Source organism: Pteronotus mesoamericanus, unplaced genomic scaffold, assembly GCF_021234165.1.
Source record: "Pteronotus mesoamericanus isolate MK-2021 breed Mesoamerican mustached bat unplaced genomic scaffold, CSHL_Meso_final contig_221, whole genome shotgun sequence".
In the NCBI taxonomy this organism is placed as follows: Eukaryota; Metazoa; Chordata; class Mammalia; order Chiroptera; family Mormoopidae; genus Pteronotus; species Pteronotus mesoamericanus.
In genome coordinates this window covers 13,704,000-13,728,575 of record NW_026555092.1, presented here as the reverse complement: position 1 = coordinate 13,728,575, position 24,576 = coordinate 13,704,000, and the positions used below count along the sequence as shown (strand labels likewise).

General features: G+C 49.0%; 1 protein-coding gene across 1 annotated transcript; it reads right to left on the bottom strand.

The window, feature by feature from the left end:
- Positions 1–14,158: 14,158 nt before the first annotated feature.
- Positions 14,159–23,856, bottom strand: UTP11 (UTP11 small subunit processome component). Its single transcript, XM_054572005.1, has 8 exons — positions 23,703–23,856; positions 20,531–20,592; positions 19,018–19,120; positions 18,514–18,627; positions 17,938–18,031; positions 17,711–17,841; positions 15,353–15,463; positions 14,159–14,619 (listed from the first exon to the last, which is right to left on the bottom strand). Exons 1-8 carry the CDS (start codon positions 23,763–23,765, stop codon positions 14,536–14,538), a joined length of 762 nt encoding a protein of 253 aa, XP_054427980.1. The 5' UTR covers positions 23,766–23,856; the 3' UTR covers positions 14,159–14,535.
- Positions 23,857–24,576: the final 720 nt, after the last annotated feature.

Below are 24,576 nucleotides of genomic sequence, written 5' to 3'. Positions count from 1 at the left end.
TTGCCTACTCTTTGGGAGCACCAGGTAGAGCAGAGAGAGGCAACAATCACCTCCAAGGATGCAACCCTGCTTCACATACACACACAGGCTTGCTGGAGACTCTTCCCTCTCCATCTATCACCCCACCATTCCCATGGTCACTCTCGGAAATTTGCCTTCACAGCTACGCCCTCTGTCTGCCTGCCACTCACACCCATTCGCCACCACTTCTGCCATTCCACTAAAACCCCCAAGCACACTCTCACCAGCTTGCTCACTTCCTCATGCTAACACACTCGCGGTCACACCCATCCCAATACCACTGTTTGCCTCTCCAGCATCAGTTTTGTGGGCTTTGGCGCTGAGCTCTCCAGAGTCACCAGATACCTGGCACCTTTAATATTTGATTAAGCACACACAGTCGTCCTTTGCAGCATTTGTCAGGGTCCCCCTACTCTCAGGATTTCCAAGCACTTACCCCACAAAGCGCTTTCCAAACACATCTCTGCCCATCATTGTTCCCAGCTCCTCCCAGCTCTCTCCTGCTCCCTTCAGATAATTAAAGTTAGGCTGTGTGTTTGTATGTATGTGTGATCTTATTTTTTAAACACACACCCCCACACATACATATGCGTGTATATATACAAACACACACAGCAATTAGATCTATCCGTTCCTGCCATCATTCCTCTTGTGCAGGAAAACCTCAGCTACTCACATGTCCCCACATCACCACGTGATGAACCCAGCATCACTTAGTCACGGGCTCCTGATGTCTCTCTCTCTCCCTCTCTCTCTTTCTCTCTCTCTCTCTCTCTCTCTCCCTCTCTCACACTGGCACTTTCGCACAGTTACACACCCCCCACCCCCGTCCCCTGGTGTTTTTCCAGGGGCATGACCCGCCCCCAGGTCATCTGAAAGGACTCCCCTCAGATGAGCTTAGTACCGGGAGGGCTGTATCTCAAGCCCCCCACACACGTGCACCCAGAGGATGTGTCTCCGGCTGAGCCTGACCAGGGTGGGTCTGGGTATTATTAGGCTGCAGAGACAGCACGGAGGCATATGGTCTCGTACACAAGAAATAATGTTCATGTTAAATCAGACCTCATGCATAATGCATAGTGCCTGATCTCACATTATTTTGGGTGTTCGTCAAAATCAGTGTTCTTTCTTGTGAGGGCTTCTGAAAAGAAGGGGGAAAAGCGTTTGCTAATTGCACCTGCAGCCTGGACCCAGGGAGCCTCCCTCTGCCCCGCTTCACCCACCAGTGGGTCTCATCCCTCTGTCCCCTCTGTCTTTCCACATGGAAGGAGGGGCTGACTCAGGTCTGTAGCAGGCGTTAAGGCCCGTGTTATTTTTATTTCTTTTCTCTCGGCTCTCCGTCCCCAGAGGGTTCTGGGGAATAGCAGTGGCTCTGTCGTTCTCACACCCGGTTCATTTGCCGTTTTATGAACTCCCCGTTGATTCATCGCCTCCCTAAGTCAATGATTCACTCTTGATGGCTTTTCAGAAATCCTTCTTCAAAGGCTCCAGTTTATTCAGCTCTTGAATAGGAGCAGACCTGGACCCTGCACTGCTACTGTTACCCTTGCCTAGGGTGGGAAAGTGTCCCCGTCCTTGGCCTGTCCCTGGGGCTGGCTGGCCCGGGGAGGAAGAAGTGCTCCCTCCGCGCGAAAGCTGCTAGAGTTGACCCCAGCAGCTCCCAGACAGACCTGACCCTCCAAGAAGGCCTGCTCCAGCCACTGTGGCTCACCTGTCTTCTCCCATTGTCATCGAAGTCCCCAGGGAAGCTCTTCATGTCTTAGAGAGAGACAGAGAGCTGAATAGTGAAATGCAAGGGCTGTGAGACCAGGCAGACCCAGGTACAGATCCTGGCTCCACTTCCTGTTCGCTGCACAACTTTAGGCCAGATACTTACCCTTTCTTGCCTCAGTTTCCTAATACAGTGACCATGGCAGTTCCCAGATCATAGAGCTATTTTGAAAGTTAAGTGGGAGGATGTACATAGAGTGCTTAGCATAAGTAGGTGATGAATGGATGAAAGCTGTTTGACTGTGGGGCCTGGGCAGGGCATCATACAAAAATAAGTGAACAGGGAAGAAAACCAAAATATAATGTACTTTTACCAGAGACCCTGCTCTGTCCAAGTCACGCAGATGTAGCACATATCCACCACTTATTTTATTCTTTATTTTCATTATCTCACATTTAGTTATTCCTACCTTGCAAATAAGAACACTGGTGCCCAGAGCAGTTTCATGACCTGTGCAGAGCAGCAAAACTAGATAATGATAGAACCTGGGATAAAACCCTTTTTACCTGACTCCTGGGACAATGTTCTTTTTATACTCCCCACTGAGGTGAACAGCAGTGTCCGGTGCTGGGGGTATGTGCACAAAGCAGAGGAGGTTCCAGAACCCAGGACTGGGCCAGGCAGAGAAGCTGCAGACCAAGGGTGTTGGAACTAATTGGCTAGGATCTGTGCCCCCCCCACCCCCTACCATGCTGCCATTAGGTAAATCCCATGAGGCTCAAGGAAGTTGGCTGACTTGCCTGGGGTCACCAAGAAGGTCAGTAAGCCCTCCTGATGTATCTATGTAGAGTGCTGCATACTGAGTAACCCATATAGTAGCTGAGAATGTGGGTCCTGGCACCTGCCTGGGCTTTCATCATGGCCGCGCCACCCACTACTCATGGGACCTGGGGCAAACTACTTAATGCTTGCCATACCTCAGTCTCCTCATCTGTCAACATAAAATAAAGATAGTACCTGCCTAGTAGGACTGCTGTAAGGATTAGATGAGCGGTGATGTACGTAAACACGAGAGAATCTGGCAGATTGTAAGTACACGTTAAATGTTAGCTGTAAAATTAATTCTATATGTACGACACATATCATTATATTATTGCTGGGCTGAAGCAGTGCAGAAAAATAATACCTATTGCCTCTCCCTGCCCCCCAGGATTATTTCTCTTCATTCTCAAAACCACTCTGGAAAGTTCAAGCTGTCCATCCCCAGTTCACAGATGAGGGAATGGAGGCCCAAGGAGGTTGAGGGACTCGTCCAAAATGACCAAGAAAATTAGTGACAGGTGCAGTCCTCTAACCTCTTCCTCACTCCTGCCTCTTTGTGGCAACCCCATGTCCCCAGTAACGTACACTGAGCCTCTCCCAAGGCTCTGTGCTGGATTCTGGGGAAACAGTACCCAGAGAGTCAAGGGAAGCCTTATAGATGGTGGTACCAGGCTGGGTCATGAAGAACAAGTAGGGGTTTGCCTCAAAGGCTCAGGGCCTAATCCCATAGAGGCAAAATCACTCAGCCCTGGTGCCCTCAGATCCCACTCGCTCCCCCTTCCTGAACCTTCATGCCTCTTCCTGCCCTGCTCAGGAACTTCCACCAGTGGGCTTCTACCCCCTCCTTTGACCTCAGCACAGAAGATTCAACTCAAGGTCAAAGTTCTAGACCCCGTGGAGCCACCTAATATGAGACTAAGTCTGACTGTAGATTCCTGCAGGTACCAACTCCTGATTCTACTGTACCCCCACCCCAAGACTGACCACCAAACCATGCTACAGGCATTCTGGCTTTGGGGGATGGGGTGGCAGGGGGAGGTCAGTTACCTGGGTCCAGTCCTTACTCCACAGTTCCACGGTTCATACCTAGCATCACCCAACTTGGGTCATCTGTCATCCCTCGACCTCGATATATGGCCATTCCCTCATTTAAACATCCATCTGTCCATCCTACATCCATCCATTTTTCCATTCATCAACCCACCCACCCATCCATACAACCATTCATTCATGCATCTGCTCACCCATCCACCCCTCCATTCATCCATGCAACCCTCAGCTACCTCTTCAACAACCCACCGTCCATCCCCTCATCCAACCATCAAGTTGAACAATCAGTCTCTATGTCAAGCAGCGGGGACACAGGCATAAAAAAGATTACTCCCTCGTCCTTAAAACCCTCCTAGATTAGCTTCTTCCCCTCCCTACCTCTCAGTCACATAGGGTAGGCATGTGAGGGCCCTAGTGGGACCATTGTTTGGGAGGAAACAATGAAGTCTATTGTTATATCTATGACTCTTGTGGGTCAGAGCACTGGGAACCTCCGCGCCCCGCTCGTTTCTCCAGGGCCTTCCGGAAGATGTAGTCGCTATGGCCTCCGCATGGCCCTAAGACTGCCCTTAACGCTAACTTCTCACTCCTGAGATGCCAGGTGCCGACCTGGACTGGAGGGACTTCAAAGGAAGCCAGGGAGAGGAAAGAGCCTATGAGCGTAACTTCTGCTGAGACTGAAGATCACCACTGGGACTCGGTCTTTTTCCGGCCAGAAATGGCAGCAGCATCTCAGCACTGGGGAGATGTGGGGAACTGTGGGGTCCCAGACCTGTCCCCACGGGCTGTGTAAGCTTGAGCACATCCCTGCCGTTCTCTAGAACTCTATTTCCCCGCCAGTGCAGTGTGAGTAGTGGTCTATGGGTCCTCCCAGCTCTGAGATGGCCCCTCTTGATTCTCAAATCCCTTCCAGCCTGGGTGGGCCTGCCCCTCTGACAATGGAGCCTCTCTGACCAGCCCACACACAAGGAGGGGTAGGAGATGACGTGGTTGGTGTCCAGGGCCCTGAGTCCTCTGGCTATTCAACCCTCCCTCCCCTGACACAAACAACCCTCAGTCACCTCCCCCTCCCGCCCCCCAGAATCTGGGCACAGCTGGGGCTTGCTTTGCCCTGGCCACCCCATGAATCACCCCTCTATGGTCCCCTGGGGGAGTGGTCCAGGGAGCATCCTACGCCCCCTGCGGGGTGAGGGCCAGAATCGCGGCCCTCAAGCAAGCAGTGTCCACAGGAACAATGGGGGCCTGTGGCTGACAGCCGGAATGCAGCCATTGTCCTGCCCTGGCCCCCAACCCCAAGGCCTCAGGTCCCCAGGCCAGGCAGGCTGGCGTGGGTCGGGACGTCAGGCGCTCGTGTGCCAGGGCCAGGACACATGGCCTGCTGCTTCCCTTCCCTGGGCGGGCAGGCTGGCTGGTGGGCCGGTGGGCCAGACCCCACCTCCACACACAGCCTCACAAAGAATCCCGTGCACAGGGTGAGAAGAAGCAAGATGGGACCCAAGGAAGCCAAGCTGGGCTCCAGCCCACCCATCCCTGGGATACTGGGAGCAGACTCAGAGAAGGGGCCTTGGAGCTCTGAGACCCGAGCTATACATCACAGTGGGGAGGGGGACCACATTAGAATAATGCAGGATTAGAATGGGGTTGCTATAGCGACGTATTAGGGCAATACATCTAGGGAGTCCCGGCCCCTTGGTGATGTATGACTCTGCTCAGCTGAGGGGAGCAGGGGGAGGGGACCTGTCCTGCTGCTTCCAGGCGAGAGCAGACACCAAACATTCTCTTTATTGGACTCCAAAAATAGGCTTCTCAGAATCCTGTCAAGACTGAGAGAGATGCCCTGCCAACCCAACCTCCAACAACCCCTCTTCAGATCATGCTTAACTCTGCTGCAGCTTCAAACCTCAGCTCCAGCCCCAGCTCCAGCCCCCCACCCACCTCCTGCCACCCTCAGCCCCAATCTCCATCCCAGCCCCGCCAGGCTCCGTCCTTCTCTTTCAATGCTAAGGACCATTCCTGTACTCTCTCCCAGCATCCAATGGGGTTAATAGGACTATATTTGGGGAGGAAACGGGGATTGTCCAAAAATACTCCTCAATCAAACCACTCAAAGCTATTAATTTGGGAGGTGCCTGGAGACTAAGTCCGAGCTCATACATTCTGTCCCCTTCTCACCCGCAGGCCTCCCCATGCCGCCGCCTGGGCATCCCACCCCCATCCAACCCCAGGTCTGGGAATTTAACTTCCCTCTACCTACTCCCAGGGCCACCACAGGCTGTATGGGTGACTAGCACTGGCGAAAAAATTGTATGGGCTTCCAAGAAAAAAATTCATGAAAAATCTTCATGTAACGTTTGTCATGATGGTACGCAGCAAAGTCAGGCCATGGACACACTTTGAAAGTGCTGTAGCAACTCATTTGTACCAGCTTGCCCCATCTCAGAGGTCCTAGTCCTCAACCCCCAGGGCGCTCCAGGGAAAGATTCTTTTGAGATAACCCCCTTTGCTATTTAGTATCTTGGTGAGGAATAGGAGGCAGGACCAATTACCCCCTTTAAGAATCATGGGGCCCTGCCCCGGCTAGTGTGGCTCAGAGGACTGAGTGCCAGCTTGTGAACCAATGGGTCGCAGGTTCGATTCCCAGCCAGAATATATGCCTGAGTTGCTGGCCAGGTCCCATGTGAGAGGCAACCACACATTAATGTTTCTCTCCCTCTATTTCTCCCCTCTGTCTAATAATTAATTAATTAATTAATTAAAATAAATAAAATCAAAAAAAGAATCATTAGGCCCTGGTCGGGTAACTCAGTTGGTTTGAGCCTTGTCCCAAAGGGCTAAGGTTGCAGGTTCAATCCCTGGTCAGCACACATACAAGAAGCAACCAATGAGTGCATAAATAAGTGGGACAACAGATCGATTCTCTCTCTCTCTATCTCTAAAATCAATAAATTTTTAACAAACTTTTTAAAGAAAGAATCATTGACGTGCCTATGAATATAGCCCTGTCTCTATCTTGACTTGCCTTCTGTGGGCCCATGTTTGTATGTAACTCCCACTGTGCATGTGCATGCATGTGCACACACACACGTCTTGCTTCCTCACCGAATGGTAATTTTTAGTTAATTCAATTGATTACAATAATAACACAACCTCAAAAAGTTGTCCTTTTCCTTTTGAAAGTGACACTCTGGCCCTGTGCCAGAGAGGGTGCTTGGCTCCAGGTCAAGTTGGAAGATGCTGACCATGGAAGTCACCCCCTCCCACCAGAGGAGAACATGGGTCACAGGACAAGGCACCGCAGGAGGTGTAGCTCTCTAATGTGCACACGTATACATGCCTGCCCGTGGACACACATAGACACACACGCGCACACACTGTGGCCCTGCCCTGGCAGTGTCCCTACAATGGAAGAAACTAAGTTCATCCTTGATTAGAAAGAACCGACAAAGGGAGTTTCTTCTCTCACTGTCCTCAACTTCTGGGCGCCTCCTTTCTAACACTCACCCAGACATACATATACACACAGTATACACACATATTCACACACAGCGGAGGGAAGGGAAGGACTAAAAGAAGGTGGGCGAAGACAGAGGGTGTGTGCCCAGAGGGCAGTTCCTGGGGCGGGGGTGGCAGGGTGCCCAGGGCATTGAGTGGGCAGGAGAGCTCCATGGCTTCCTCTCTTCCCTAGCCAGCAACCAAAGGTCAGCCCAGGCGGCTCAGCCACGTGCAATCCATCCACCCCCGTGGGGTCATGTGAGACCAGGACCAAAGCCTCATCAACACACCATTGTGCTCCAGAGCCCAGCCTTGTGCTGAAGGGAACAAGCTCCCTCCGGCCCAAGGCTAGTCAGCGCCCCCATGGTCCCTGGGCCTTAAGGGACCTTCTGAGGGGGTCTCTCAGTCCTACCTTGAGAACGAGCTGGGTGAGGCTCAGCTCGATCCTATCCCTCTTTGGGACTTTCCATCCCCTTCTGAAAAATGGGAAAGAGCAGCTTTCCACTCGCATTGAGAGTGCCCGGGGTGAGAGCAAGGAGAGGCAAGACCTGCTTTTTCATGTTCCCTCTGAGGGGCACATATACCATCCCATGTCAGCCACCCCTGCCCATTCCCCAAATGCTCTGGAGGGGAAAGAGAGCAAAGCAGAGAGGGTCGAAGAGTTGCCCTTAAGGTCATCTTGCACGTCAGTGCTGGGATGGGCCCCAGAGCCCCTTGCACCCTGGCTCCCAGCCTGGACCACAACACAGGCTCCATTGACTCCTGGACACCCTCTTTCCCAAGATGCATGCAAAGCTGTGGGCTCATGGGTCCTGCCCACAGGCCCCTGGCCCCATAGGACACACCCAGGGAAGGAGGCCAGAGCTGGATGGATGGGTGGCCATGGATGTACACAGTCCCCAAGGAGCGGCAGAAGGGAGGAGGAAGGAAGGGATGGATACAGCCCCTCCCCTACAGTCTCCTGAGTCTGGGCTGATGGCTCCCATGGCCATTCTCTAGGCCCTGTCCCACCCAACCTGGAGTAGAGTCAAAGATCTTAAGGATCCAGCTAGGACCGATTCTCTGCCAGTGCCACTTCCACCCATCCCTAATTCATACTTATTCCTTTCAAAAACAGGGACTCCCCCACCCCCGCCACTGACACTCAACCTGGGGCCAAGCCAGCCTGACCCACCCTCTGTCTCCCACAAGAGAAGTCAGGTGGGGAAAGATGGTTGTGTCTGGGGGAGGAGGGTTGGAGGAAAGCCGGGGCTCCGCTACGGGGAGGGCTGCCCCAGCAGGGTGACAGAGAGATGATTAAACCCACAGAGAAGATTGATAAGGGAGCTAAGCAGCTGCAGCTCTGCAAGGTGGGCTGGGGACAAATCTCATCTTGTCCTGGCAGCACTCGGAGCACTGGGGGGCTAGGCCAGCAAGACAGCTCATGACCTACACCAGCTCGGAGCATGGGTGGTGGGAGGGAGGGTCTGCTCCCGCCTTCTTCCTCCAAGGCCTCTGAGGGTGGCTTCCAGAGCCCAGCCCTCATTCCTGCCAACCCGGGGCTCCCTCCCCACCTCACACCCCTCTGCACCTGGGCTGCATGCCCCTTCTCACCAGTGCCCCCTTCACCCACAGCATCTCTGCCACAGCTCTCACTCTCGTTATTATTAGATGTGATTTACAGCGGAAACGCTTAGTCAGACAAACCAAGACTCCCCAGGCAGAGGGAGTGGGAGAGGAGAAGAGAGTCCGCAGAAGGTGGCCCTCTCTAGGCAGGGCCATCAGGAGAGATACAGGAGACGGGCTCCGGGATGAGCAGGAGGTCCATCTCTCCCATTTCTGCTCCAGGCCCAGGAGCCTCACAAGGGTCCCTCGGACATCCTGGCCCCTTTTCTGACCCCACCCAGCCTTTCAGCTTGGCAAGGCAACAGCCCAGGGACCTGGGAGTCTTGAAATCAGGGTGGTTCTACTGGGCTGTTTCCTCATACCAGGGCTCCTACTCCAGAAGGCAGCCCCTGGACTCCCAAAGGTGGAGAGGGGTGGGAAAAGTGCATCGCTGGGGCCCCGGCCCCAACTCTGCAGGCGGAGAACACGGGCACCGTGAGCCCAGGTGGACGTCCAAAGGCACAAGAATCCGTGGGGAGCATGCAGTCGTTCCTGCTTCCACCTTGCTTGGAAGAACTCAGCGGGCAGGTCCGTCTCTGCTCCCTGGGTCTCTGACTCCCTGGCAGGGAGGAACTGGGCATTGTTGCCAAAAATAAACGTTCCCTCTCCCGCTCCCTGGCTCCCTGGCTCCTGGCTCCCAGCTCCCGCTCATTAGGATGCGTGGCGTTTGGCTGCGGTCCCACACCTTGCAGCTCATTATAAATATGCAGTCGCTGCTGGCGCTACCCCAATCATCTCTGCAATCAGAGCTTTTAATTAGGTTAATTAAATTGTATCAAATCTCGCAGGGACGCAGTTCACTGATGCTGATGAGGCAGCCAAAACAGACCCCAGCTCCTCTGCTAATGAAGGCCGCTGCCTGCCTGCGCAGTGAGGGAGCCCGAGCGCATAACAAACGGAGCGTCCTCTGGGAGGAGCCGCTGTCCAGGCCCCGAGCTCCCCCGACGTGGCAAGGGGTCTGCATCAAGCTCACCAGGATCCAGCTTGGGCAGAGACTCCCGACCTGGGGACTATCCCCTTCCCTGGAGAACAAACTGGGGCAGCTTCAGGAGCCGTGGCAGGTGGGCAGTGTCAGGGCCCAGAGCACCTGCCACCCCTACATGACAAACTTAGATGTGCCCCGAAGATCCACTGACTCCATCAGGGGTTCCTTCTTTACTATCCCTCCAAAAATGGCACAATAAGGCCAGGACTCAGTCTCGACACACGTGCGCGCATATACGCACACGGCCCTGTCACTGCCCCTCTGGATTGTCTTATTTGCCCGGGAGGCCAGCGTGAAACCAGAAAGCTCAACCAGCCACTGGCGGCCTAGTCTCCATCTGCCATGGAGGCCATCTGCCCCTGTAGGGAGTGGGGGTGGTTTATAATGCTACCACCAGCCAGTAACAGGAGGGGGCACATCTCCATGTGCCAGATGGACCAGGCCACCTTCCCACCTACCGCTCTACCTAAAGAACCCTCTCTAAGGGACACTTGCCCCCGACCTCCTGGGATGAAATTGGTTTCTTCCCAGGCCACTGTCCATCCTGAGCTGACTGTGCCAGGCCACTGGCAATCCATTCCTGGGGCCACTGAGGGCCCTCAGGCTCCAGAGCTAGAGGGCCCTGCAAAGGTCCTCCCCTGCCTTTAAGCAGGAAGGCAAGTGCTGCCACCTCCAAAGGGGCTGTCCCCAACACCCCTCCAGCAGTGGTCTGTCTGGTCTGTGGCAGAGCAGCTGAGGAGAGAGGATGGGGAAATTTTCAGTGCTCTCGGGACATGCTCTTTCTGCTGTAGAAGCTGTTTTTTTTTGGTTTGGAAAGGTTTTTTTTTCCACCCAGTAATGTGAAAACATGAAACCTGAAACCACCCCCCCACATTTGTCACCTCAGAGCCTTTGGGGTAACTAGGAGAAAGCTGTAAATGAGTCAGGCTGATTCTGGGGGGGGCGGGGGGTGCTGCCCAGGTGCCTCCGGGGCACCGTAATTTCATTAACACTTACAATCTGAGCATGGCTGTCAGGTGACAGACGGCAGGAGGAAAAGAGAGGGCTTCCTCCCCACCCTCCTTTTCACCCCAAACACAGTCCCCAGGTACACTCCTCTTGGCTGGAAATAGCCAGGCCCTTGGCTTTGTCTGCACCAGCCCAGAAGCAAGGCGCCCAGGACTGATCTACTGCCCTGGCTCCCAACAGGCCGCTCCCCTCCCATTGCAGAGACTGGACAGGGAGAAGCAGGTACACACTTTGGTTAGGAGACAGACGGATTAGACAGCACTTCCCAAAGGTAATGATGATGGAACCAGGAAGAACAAGGATGCAGCTTCTCGAGAGCCTGAAGAAGCAGGAGAGGTTTCTTTCCTTTGACCAGAGCTGTTTAGGAAAGACCAGGCGGAAGCATGAGCTGAGCAGTCTCTCAGCCTCCTAACTCGAAGTGGTGGGCTTGGGAAAGGAAGCCCAGCCCTTCTGGGGTTTCGTAACTTCTCTCTGATCCTTCCCAGCACTTTCTGCTGAGACAGACCCATGTTGCTGGGTGGGAGCCTGCCAGCGGGGAGGCCCCGTGACATGACTGGCAAGAGAGAGTGCACCCTGTGACCCCAGGAGGCAGCTGCACGAGCCCAAGAAACCTGCCAGCTCAGCCCCAAGACAGCATTTCAGGCCCGCCCCCAATCCCTCCACTCACCTGGGGCCCCGGGCCAGGGCTCCCACCCAAGCTTTGCCCCCCCCCTCCCCCGACACCCTGGGCACAAGGCTCTGTGAACTGACACCCTGGGAGAGCTTGAGGAGGAACGGAGGCCAGCGCCATACACCCACTTGCCTCACTCTTTCAAGTCCCGACAGGCCCTGGCCTCACCGGCCCCCACAGGTCTGCTGGCTGCCTTCCCTGCTGGGAGACGTGCAGCTCTAACTGCTCGCTGCCCTGCAGCCAGCTTCAGACACTCGGCATCGCACACGGGGAGACCCCGGCCACGTCTTGGTGGAACCACCCTCCGGACAACCTGGGACTCCAAGACATTTCGTCTATGGTCCTCACTAGAAATGTAAGGGGAAAGCCCTTTCCTGCCCAGTCCTTGTCTCGGGGCCAAACTAACCTCCAGGTGGGGGAGCAGGGGCGGGAGAAAAATCTTTTTAACAAGAGCTCTCCCCTGGCATTAAATCCAATAAACTAATGCACACGAAGCACCGATGGAGTACAGGATGCTCTCGGACAGAAGCGGTGTGCTAACGCTAAGTCGGGTGGACAGCGGCAGGCAGGCGTGAGCTAACCCCAGAGAAGGGGCAGCAGCTCCACCTACTGGGCCCTTTCCCACCCTGTCACCAGGAATCAGTTCTCTAGTCAGAAAAGGATTTTATTCAGGAATTAAGCTAGGGCTCGGGCCTCTCCTGCTTTGGTTAGAAGGGGTCTAAGCTGTGGAAATGGACCAAGTCTCTGCTGGGGAGACAGGAGGTGGGGGAGGGAGGTTCCATGTCATCCAGTCAGTTGCTGCTTTGGAGACTAGGGTTGCACAAGAGACCTGAACCACACAAGCTCTGACTCACAGAAAGGCTCCCATCTCTGCAGGCTGCCCACATTCCCCTTGGCACAAACAGCTGGGGCAGGAGGCCAAGAGCCCAAACCACCCCTGTGCCCGGAGGGTAGATCCTAAGGAACCAAGCCAGGAGCCAAGAGTCTGAGGTCCCACTAAACACCAAAGCCATGGAGGCCCTGGCCTATTTTCAGGACTCCAGGCTCCTTGAAGCTGGAGCCCATGTCTCTGGTTATTCACAGGGGACAGCCAATCTCTTCCCTTACAATGTGTGGGCCTCAGAGACGGCCGTGGGTGTGACAGTAGTTTGACATCTGGCTTTATCCCCTATGGTTCTGATTATCTCCAACCTAGAAATTATGCTACTCCAAGAGGATAGGCTTTCCAGCTCCCTTTAGCCTGTGCACATGCCTCTTCATGCACAAGGGGTACCTACCTATCACATAAGGACTTGTGTGAGTGTAACCTCCACATTGAAACCCCGGTGGTGTGTTCACTTACCAGAGGGTACGTGGATGTGCACGCACCTCTTTGTGAGGCCTGAGTAGCATGTGCCTTGTGCCATCTACTAACGTGAAAGCCTAGAAAGTGTACCTTTGTGTGGGTGTGTGCTTAAGAAGGCATCTAGGTAAATACCCCACCATCCCCCACCTTCCTAACCCACGGAGGCAAGGGACAGTAAGGGCAGCGATCAAGCCACTTTGTCCCAGAACAGGTTGCTGACTGGCCTGCTCACTCCTGTCCAACATCTATGTGGTGAGTTCCTCCCCTGGCTAGGACTCAAGTCCCTTGTCATTAGACTCACCGTGTATTTGGTGTATCTGGCACCTCCCCAGGAGGGAGATCAGAAGCAGGCTGGAAGTACGTACTTCCTGAAGGCTAACGCTTCGGGCTTCCATTCCTCTGGCCCTCCTTCCTATTTTCCAGGGCCCCCAGACCTATATCCCACTGTATGTAATATGAGGTAACAGCAGGCTTTCATTTCAGGCTTTGTACCTAGCAGTCATGGGAACTTAAGTTTTAATGTTTTGGGGTTTTTTTTCCAATTATTAAAATCCGTGCCCTGGCTGGTGTGGCTCAGTGGATTGAGCGCCGGCCTGTTAACCAAAGGGTTGCTGGTTCAATTCCCAGCCAGGGCATAAACCTGGGTTGTGGGCCAGGTCCCCAGTAGGGGGCACGTGAGAGGCAAACACACATTAATTTATCTCTCCCTCTTTCTCCTTCCCTTCCCTTCTCTCTAAAAATAAAATCTTAAGAAAAAAAATCCATATACAGCTGCCCGCCCCCCACCCCAGGAGGTCGAGGTATAAACCCTGCTTCACCCACATTTGCTCTGGGCATGCTCAGTTCTGCCCTAACCACCCTGGCCTACCATCCCTATATGGGCAAGGAAAGTGCAGGTCTCTGAGAAAAGAAACCTGCCACACACTCTGGGGTCCACCTCTCTAAGGCAAAGCAGGGCTGTCGCAAGCCGCTTACAGCCTTGAATTCATGAACTGGCCCGGAGTGCAGAGGCCAGGAGCAGAGAGCAAGTTCTGTTCAGATTTGAACTTCAATAGAGAATAGGTGGGTGGGTTCCTAGTTCCCAAGGGTTTCTATCTGCAGCTGTAAAGTGTGGGAGAAAAAAAATTCCTCCTTGGCTAACTCATGAAGCCACCTGAATATCCAAAAATGTAGAATGAATGAGGGTAAAATCAGTCCATCCACTGGATAAAACATTATGCAAACAAAAAGAATATTTTAATTTTTACTATGAACATTTATTGCTTTTTAAAAATTTTGTGATGTAACAAATGGATAAGAGCAAATGATTTAAGTGAAAAAACTACAGTATAAAATTGTTTACTATATTTACAACTACAAAACACAAAAACATACACAAAATTCAGTGCATACCTTTACAAAATGAACATAAGCCAGAATGCTCATGTACTGTTCACCTCCACTGTCCTGGATCCCAGCACTGTAAGTATGCAATAACTATCTGTTGTTCTTGAATAAGCACTGGGATTATGAATGAACTCATTTATTCCCCAAATTTGTTTTAATGAGATTATATAACTTTCATAATGAAAAAAAGTAAGTATATAAAAACAAGACTAATTTCACAACCCAAAAACAGAAAGAGTGGGGAAGGGGCTTTAATGTTGTTTATATCAAATGTCAGATCTGCAATAAATTATAATTACAAACAAGAAAACAATGTCATTTACACTAATGGAATTTGAAATCATTGGAATAAAAGAACATGGAATTCTTTCCCACATGGAATGACAAGGCTTATAGAACACTCAACGTTTTCGACGACTCTGAAATTTGTAAATAGCTGGGGAGTTCACCGTTTCTTTCTTTACCTTCACCTTCTGAGTTTTATCCTGTAAAAGAATAAAAAGGTTACCAGGAAGTAGGAAGTAGGAGACGGTTTTGTAAAATAGGAAAGTTCAGAGACTACTTATTAGGAAACCCCTCCTCCAGCCCTTCTCAAGTGCAGGAGAGACAAAGCCCAGCCAGCCCACGGCATCCCCAGGATGCGCAGAAGCAGCTTCTCCCCTGGGAATCGACGACAGCACTAGTGTGTGGAGATTCTTGAGAAAACTGAGAAGAAACTAATCAAATCTTTTTTTTTTTTTTTTTTTTGGTAGAGTTTATTCTCTCATGAACCCCAGATGAGAAAGGCACACCTTAAATGATCTGCAAAGCTGAAGAATCTGACATTTAGAGGGATCCTAATATGGAAGGGGCATTGTATATTCCTCAGCTCTGTTATTTATCTACACAATGTTGCCTATTTTTAGACACCAATGAGTGACATGCACTGTTTTGTTAACCTGTTTAAATGTTAAAGATAGCTGCTCATAAGCTATAAAGTTCATATGCCACCCGATCCTACCCTTTGCTGTTCCAAAGCACTGACTAATAAGACTCTTATTACCTTCTTAATCAAGGCACATTTCAACATTGTCAGAGTAACAGACACGGGCTCAAACCACTGCCCCTAAGGAGCAGACATTTTCACTGGGGCTGATTTACACACAGCTGAAATCCAGTCTCAGTTAAGACCTTTACAAGGGGCGGGGGAAATGAAGGCCGCAGGCTCTCTCTCCTTACCAGAAGATCTTTGCGTGTTTGAATTTTCTGTGCAATAACAAACAATTTCTTCTCGCGTTCAATCCGCTGTGTCAGGCAGTTGTACTGCTTTTGCCTTTCTTGAGCTATCCGCTGCAGAGGAGACACATTTTCAATAAAACACTTAAGATAAAAAACGAGTAACAAACCGTTTCTTAATCCACTTAAGCCCCAATGCGTAAATGGCTTTATCAACTCCCTCGTTAGTCCAGAATCAACAGTACTGTAAGTTACTATCAAGTAATGATACTATAAAGTTGTCAATTTTAGGAACTGACCTTTTAGAGCTGAACGGAACCTTGGAAACTTGCCCCAGACACATGGTTCACCTGGAGCAGAGTCAGGACAGTCTCGCAGTCCTCAGGAATCTTTCCACTACTACACTAAGCTGCTTTAACCTTCATGTGAGTGTACGGTTACCTAAGGCGCTGCAGAAATGGACCCGTACTGGAAACCCTACACACAGCGAGTAAAGGAAGAGAGAAGAGCACCAGGCGAAGTGTGCTGGTGTCTGAGAACCACGGACTACAGGAAGGCCTTTTCAGCAGAAGTGACCTGAGATTTCTCACTGCTGATGACTCCTCCAAGACCACTAGTCCTTCAATTTGGGGGAAATTGTAAAGCTCTGAGAAACTGATGAAAGTTTTGGATTATCTCTTGAAATAAATGTACATACGTGCATACAAATTTGTAGAGCTTATTCTCTCGTCGAACCGCTGTTGAGAAAGGCAAAACTAAACGATCTAAATTTGCACACACACACATACCTATTTACTCAAAATTTCAGTGTGGGACGAGGGCGTGAATAGACTTCCTAAAGCCCATTTATGGATTGCCCACCCACCTCCAACTTACAGACTGAACATTCCTTTGCTATCCACCCACCAGCAGTCTCTTAATAAAAACAATTCTGCCTTAAACGCAACCATTAAAACAAACAACACTACCAGACAAAAATGGTAAGATGCAAACTTTTCCAGTTTCTCAAAAGGTACGTTAGTGAGCTATTCTACACAGAAATTGGGAACACTAATCTCCTTAGGGACTACCACAATACTTCAAAAATATCAGTGACACAGCCCATTGAAAATACAGCTAATTGGCAAACAGGGTTATCACAAGAGCACTAGTCAGCCAGCCCCTCAGCTGGGAGTGTTATCTGCACAGAGGGGGATATTACTGGGCCTCAGACTTAAACAATTCCCTAATCCTGGAACAGTCTCACAGCAGTGGTTTCAGACAGCTTTTGTTTTCACTTTATTGCACAGACTGTCAAATTTATGGGATTACCCAATATAGTCAAACTAATTAGGGGTATTTATATTACTAAAGCAAGTTTTAGCTGCCTCTGAGCTAGAGAAACTGCTGTGAAATTAAACATTGGAAGCAAAGCTGATGCGGTGTAAATGATTCAAATCAAAATAGAACAGCTGTCTGACTGAAACACATTCACAGAATTTTTTCTAAATGAATCAGTCAGAAGTGAGAGTTCAACTCCAGACGGCTTTGAGAAAAAGCATGTCTTCGATAGAAGCCCAGTTACAGTGATGGAAAACACCATAAGGAAAGTCAATTCAAAATCCGGTGCAGCCGTGGCCGGCTGGCTCACTCGGTTGGAGCATCATCCCGCACGCCAAAAGGCTGTGGGTTCGCTCTCCAGCAGGGGTGCATACAGCAGGCGGCCAATCAGTGTTTCTCTCTCACCTCCCCGTTCCTCTCTCTAAAGTCAATAAACATATCCTCAGATGCGGATTAAAAAATAAGATAAAAATTTCTGGTACAAATGCATATTAAAGACTTTTTGATATGTGCATCACTGGTAAAGGTTCAATATCAAAGTATACCGGATCCCTTAATCTTCAGTGCCCCCTTCTTCCTCCATATTTTAAAACTGTTGACACCTAGCCCTGACTGGGTAGCTCAGTCGGTTACAGCATCATCCCAATACACCAAGGTGGGTTCGGTCCCCGGTCAGAGCACATACAAGAAGCAACCAGTGAACGGATAAATAAGTGAAACAATAAATCAATGTTTTTCTCTCCCCAATCCCAACCTGCCCTGTCTAAAATTCATTTAAAAGAAAAAGAAAAAACTGTTGGCACTTGTTACAAGCGTTAAAAACACAAAGCCCAGGATGAGAGCTCAGGTTCAAATGCAGGACAAAAGGCCAAAACCTGAGCTCCTGGCCACAATGTGACCCATACGCCAATCTTAGAAACCAAGAAACTCTCCTCCACTCCCATTCCCATCATCAAACTCTCCTGCTAAGGGAATTTAATGAGTTTTCCACAAGTAATTATATTAAATTCGGTGGCAAAAAAGAAAAATAGAGAAAATTACCTTCAATCGAGTCTGATGAGTAACTCCTTTCACTTTCTCCTTCTGCAAGGTCTCTATCGTGGGTCTATTAAAGACCCTGTCCACTAACTCCGGGGCGGTTCGAAGGTGAGTTGCAACGTCAAACTGTTCAACTGTAAGTCAAGACAATCCATAAGGCACTGTCTCTAACACCAGACCACACAGACGAACATGCTAGACTGTCCCAGGAACCTTTATACATTTCATACCTTCCTTTTTAGTGTCAAAAAAGAACACATGCTTATTTTGTTGCTTCCCCTGGAAATCCAGCAGATGGAGCTCTGATTTTAGTCTTTCAATTTTCTAGAATACAGAATATGGTCTTATTTTAAATTGTGTTCTTTTAGGATATTAGAAATGAATTTGCAAAATTTATACCATTTCACATCATTATCACCAGCCAGCAAAGAAATTGTTTCATTCTTTTAAAGGAAAGAACCAGTAACATTTATCAAGCACCAATCACGTTAGGTGTAGCGTAATCCAAAACTTATTTAATCCTTACAACAATCCAATGAGATAGAAATGAAGAAAGAGCTTCACAGAGATTAACTGGTCCATAATCGTGGGGCTAATAAATGGCAGAGCCAGAATTCAAATTAAGTCTGTCTCATTTGCCACATTAACCTCTTTCCACTCTGCCATGTTTCTAAATCACTTTCACAATTAAGCATACTTTAAGATTGGAAATGTGAGAAGAAATCAATGTATAGCTTTAGCCTGATGAATTTATATCTCTTCCTAGCCAACAAAAATACACTAGAACAAAGAGTTTCAGTTGTTACCTTAGCTTCTGCAACCCTTTTCATTTCTATATATTTGACATCCTGAGTTCTCATCAGTTTCAGCTGTTCTGGAGTTACTTCTTCCTTAGTCTCCTTAATAACATGAACTCCATCCTAAAAATCCAAATTTGAAAAATGCATTAACTATTAGATTAAAACCATTATTAAGTTGTTGACACAGTTCATTGTTGGAACGAAGACAACCAAATGCTTTATGCAACAGCAATACAGTGTGGTAAGCCTCAAGGTGCACGGTCAATTTAGCACCTCTGATCATCCATTCTTAGAACAGCTCCAGGCATAAGACAACTCAGAGTCAGGGGCAGAAATGCAGGCTCCTCATGAAGGGGCAGCTTTGCCTAGGACACTGGCCAAGAGCACCTGGACCAACTCGAGAGAGCGGCTAAATGAAGGCCAACGTTCTTTCCCTCCATCTCCTCCCCCATCCTTACTTTACTTATTATGTTGAAGCTTAAAACACCAACTGATCCATTAGACACCCACCTGAAGTTTAACTCGAGTCATTTTATAGTAAAATTCATCTGGATTTTTTTCAAGAGCTTTCTTCCGGAGAGCTCTGAGGTATTCTTGCTTTCTCCGGTAGTCACTAAAAAGCAGGTTAAACAAAGTTCGTAGTGAAAAGAAGGGAAAAAAAAAAAAACACAACAAGCACACTTTACAAGCATCTAAAGTATACACAAAATGAAACTCAAAAAAGCCAAAGCAATGATTTGATCCACCCTCCACCATCACTAATGCTGAGCTCCTGTCTCTGTAGGTCCTCTCCTGGCCCAATCCGGCCTGAAACTAACTGTTCCTATCTCACATGTGTTTTAGTGCCCTTTATATCATTACAAGGCGAAACAAAAACAAAGCACAAATTAAAACTGGGTTCTTGTCTTGGCTGGAGCGGCTCAGTAGATTGAGTGCAGGCCTGCAAACCCAAGGGTTGCTGGTTCAATTCACAGCCAGAGCACATGCCTGGGTTGCAGGTCAGGTCCCCAGTAGGGGGTGTGCAAGAGGCAACCACACAGTGATGTTTCCCTCTCTTTCTCTCTCCCTACCCCTCTAAAAATAAATAAAATCTTTTTTTTTTTTAAACTGGGTTCTGAGGAAAGCGCAGGCACCAAGTGACTAAATAAGATTCAGAAATCACACAGTGCTGTACAGCACAGTGACTAGAACCATGGACTCTGGAGCCAGACACCTGGGTTCAAGCCTTGACTCCACCACTGCCAGCTGAGTAACCTTGGATAAGTTAGTTAACCACTCTGTATCCCCATTTACTCTGTAAAGTGGGTATGTTAACAGTAGTATCCCAGAAGGTTGTTGGGAGGAATGAGTGTAAAAACTGTACCTCTCCTACAACACTGCCTGGCCCAGTAACAGCCCTCAGTTATTATTATTATTAGCCTTAAAGACTCTGGGACCCAGAGCAATCCATCTTCTGCCCACCATCTGTACCATGGGCTTCAGCTGACATGCATGGCTAACAAATAATTATAAAGCAGTTTGAGTATTTTACAAATAAAGCGCTAAAAAAGAAGAAGAATGGGGATAATTGTTTTATAAAATGTTTTCAGAGTTCATTATCACCCACGCTCAGTCTCATGAATCTATCTTTCACATCTCTTCATTCCACACCACACACACAGTGATGCAAGAGGCTCAACAACTGGAATTTTAGATTATATCTTGCACATAAAGAAAAGGGAGAGAAAAAAGACTCAGTTTTTGGCTCAAACACCAAGGCAGGGGCAAATCAAAGCCACTATGAGAAAATGATCTGTAGCAACATAATAAAAAATTTCACAATGCAACTAGTTAAATAAATAATGCTCTGCCTACATACAGAAAGTTTAGGGTCACAGACAAGGATCTGACAGGCTGCCAGAGTTTTGGCCATTTTATCAATGGCAGGAAATTATCCCCTGTAGGACATTCAGGCAATTCAACTGCAATGCAGGGAGGCTGTAAGCTTTCTTGGCAGCATCTTTACTAGAAAGATTGAACTCACTTTGCACGAAGTTTGTAATCTTTCTTTTTCTCCAGCAGGCCCAGATGTTTTCGAAAGCCAGGCTAGAAGACAAAAAAGAAGCATTAAGTTTCCTCACGACATGAAGGGAAGAAGCATCTCTGGAGTGGTAAGTAAACCCATGTCCTTGGAGCCAACTCGATACCCTGTTCCCTTCCCTCCCCCAGCTGGGCTCTGCCCAAGGATGAGAGGAACAGTGCGGACGCCAGAGAGGTCACAAGCACTGCCATAGTAGGTTTCTTGGCCTATTAAGGACAGAGAGAAGCAACAATGACTCGGCACTAAGCAAGCAGTTGCCAGTTGTACTAAAATTACTACAGACTTAATCCAAGGGTTTATAAAATACTATGAAGGGAAATTATAGTAACAGGGAGGCAACTGTGCTGAGAGCTAAATTTAGAGTCTGCAGAATTGGGCTGAAATCCAAGTTTTACCTCTTTAACAATCTGTGACCTTGGGCAAGTCATTTACCTTCTCTGAGCTGCTGTTTCCTAACTATAAAATGAGAATCATAGTACCCACTTCTCGTGATTATCATAAGGATTAAATAAGATTCTGTAAGTGGCAGAGGCAGCACATGGCTTGGCACATAGCAGGTGATTGGCATATGCTTACTGTTCTTATTGTACCTTTGGTACAAAGTATGAGAGGAAACCAAGTATGACAGACCATACTTTCTGTAGCACCTGGATAGAATGGAAAGTACAGGGATTATACCTTGGTATATCTTTCTACGAGCTACCATTTGTTGAGCATTTAATATACGCCAGGGTCTGTGCTAGATGTTTTTGCCTACATCATCATAATAAGCCACATTTATTCAGTACTTACTCTGTTACAAAGCAATCTGCTATGATCGTTAAATATGATCTCATTTAACCCCCACAACAATCATGGGAAGTAAAGCAGACAAAGAAATGTTTACCCCAATATTCCAAAGGGGAATAAGGTTTAGAGAATGACTTGGCCAAGAACATAGAACTAGTAACTGGGAAAGCTAAAAGGAGAGCCCATTCCACCTGGGGCCAGTCTGTGCCCGTCTCCTCCCCACTGGACTGCATCCTCTTCTGCTCTGGATAATTTTTGACTTTTGAGGAAGTGCATACACTTCTCTATTGTTTAAACTTTTATAATAATTTTGGTGGAATTTTAACAGTCGCCTTTCTCATCTTTGATCCCTGAAGTGATGCAATAAATAATTCAATATTTAAAAATAACACCCAAAACCTCTCCTGATAATTTTTATTTTAATTACACCAGACTAAGGGAAGTTGACAGAGAGTGCAGAAAGAAAACTCAAGGGCAACATCACGAGGCAGAAATCTTGAAAGCTGCCATGTCCACTTGAATGTACATCACCATTAAAGAAAAACACCTGGCATTGCATCAGATTGTTCACACAATTACACATCACCCTCCATACAGAGTATCTTCCATAGTTCCCCACTGCCTCAGTGAAGGACCTATGGAATAAAGTCCAAACCTGACCCAAATAGGGAGTGCTCTTGTCCATGTGCTTACCAGTGTGCCTTCCAGCATGGCCTTCTCCACACCTCTCCCAAAGAGATCCTCTAATCCTCTTCAGACATAGCTGTGTCTTGTTGACCAGCCTCGAAAGCCCTGTCTTCTCTGCTAACCCAAATCAACTACTAACGACTGTTACTTTGGATGCACTATTCAAATCTCTTGAAGCAGCAGATGCCTCATTTGTAAAATGAGGATATCATCCACCTCATAGGGATTGCTGTAGGATTATATGAGATAATCCTTGTACAGCATGTTGAGCTGTACCTAACACATAGTCAGTGCTCAAAAAGTGGCAGCTATTATTGCCTTCCAAGTCCAACAAGCTTCACCACGAGGCTTTCTCTCAGCAACTCTACTCTTCCCACCTAAATTCTTCACTTGGCATCTTTTATGCGTCACCTCTCATAAAATTGCCTCTTCATTTATCTTTTAGTAGCCTCTGGATTTTAAACACTTGGTCTGATTCCTGGATTTGCCACTTTCCAACTAGAGCTGTATGTCTTTGGGCAAATTACTTTACCTATCTGAACCTCAGTTTCCCCATATGCAAATGAGAGAACGCAATAAGCACCTACTTCCAAACACTGTTAAGAGTTAAATGAGATAATGAAAGGACAGCATTTTGTACTTTATCTGGCTCTGGCATAGAGCAAGTAAACACCTCTAGCTACTATTACTTTTAGTAATCCACAGATAGAGCCAAACAAGAAGGCAAATTACACTACTGCTCCCAGCACACCACGGAGCACACAGCCAAGTAGGCAGTAAATGTCTGATAAATGCTATTAAGTAGGAAGACTAAACTGTGGTTAAGAGGCCTTAGTTCCACCCCATCGTTTGACGACACAACTTCAGACACATCCTTCTCTCTTCATTTCCCATCTGTAAAAGGAACTAGACCAGATATCTCTACGGACCCTTCTGGATTGGATATTTGATTCCCATAATTTGTCTCACAAGTGTAAAAGTGGAATAAATTGATTCTGCATACATTACGTGATTTTTCACTCAATGTTCCCCGCACATACCCTCCAGAAAAGTCCTACAATTGTTTTTTTGGCCTGAATGGTTTGTGACTGGCAAGTCACTTTGCTCTCTGGACCTCAGTTTCCTCATTTGTATAATGGAGATGGAAAACACCAACATTACTCGGTGAAACATACACAAAAAGCATATGTGGCAGATCATGGTCCAAAAAGCCCACGATGATACCATATTTATAATACCCGTCTCTTCGGTCACAGCTCCTTTACCCAAGCGAGCAGAGCTGAGCACCTTTAGATGTGAGTGCCACTTCCAGTCGGCGCACTTATTGGCTATATGAACTTTGACCTCAACTTCCACAGAAATTAAGCCCTTTATACACAGTATCCCCTTTAATTACCCGAGTGAAAACTTACAAGATAGCTTTGATCATCCCCGTGCCCTTCCGGGAGAGAACAAGGCCCTGCCTTCCAGAGACCGTGGCTCCACCCCAGGCACGCCGGCGTTAATACCATATACTTGCATTAATTTAAATGCAGTATCTGAGCACAGAAGACACCGGGACCCGCAGGCAGAGAGGGGGATGGGGCGAGAAAGCACGTGGGGTCATAAGCCGGCGTTCGTGGAGCCTATGCGATCCTACCTGGCTTCGCTCTCGGTGTTCCCGTTGTCGGGACTTAGCTGCCTTCCGAAAAGCAGCCGCCATGCCTCCTCACGCTTGGGAAAGCTCAGTAGACAACCCACACCACCTCAATCGCGGCGTTCACCGATCCTACGGGAACAGGCCGAGCTGCTGGAAGCTTAGAACCGCCCACTTCCTCTCCGCAGCCTATGCGGCGCCTGCTTCTCCGGAAATACATCCTGTAGCCAAGGCGTCCACCACAGGCTGCTTCTGGGAAGCGTAGTTCTCTAAGCCTAGTCTCGTGACACTGCAGGAGCCAGTTCTCATTCGCCAGCGCTTGTCTACGTGTACCTAGCCTTCGCGCTCTGCTCCGCGTTGGCACCTGGGAACACGTGGCTGGCGCGGTCTCGGCCGAGCCAAGCTTGAGTGTGCGCGTGCGCAGTCACCTACGGCCGTATTCCACTTGCAGTGTTTAGGCGGTGCGTTTAAAGTCCGGAGTTCTGTGAATTTTAGGATGTACCAGAAAAAGCATTCTGTAGAGCGTTGGTCCCCGACCTTTTAGGCACCAGGGACCGGTTTTTCCACGGACTGGAGGGGGTGGGGAGTGGGACAGGAGGCGGAGTTCGGGGGGCGGGGGCAGTGTAGGAGGCCGAGCTCAGGCGAGCTTCACTTTCCTGCCGCCGTTCACCTCCCGCTGAGGACTCGGTAAGGGGCGGGGAGGGTGGGGGTCGGAGACAGGAGGCGGAGCTCAGGCGAACTTACTTAGGGGGCCGGTTCCTAACAGGCCAGGGACTGGTACTGACTGGTCCAAGGCACGGGGGTTGGGGACCCCTGCTATAAAGAGACAACCACCTTAAAATCATGTCTGCCTGTGTCATTTACTGGCTTTGCGATT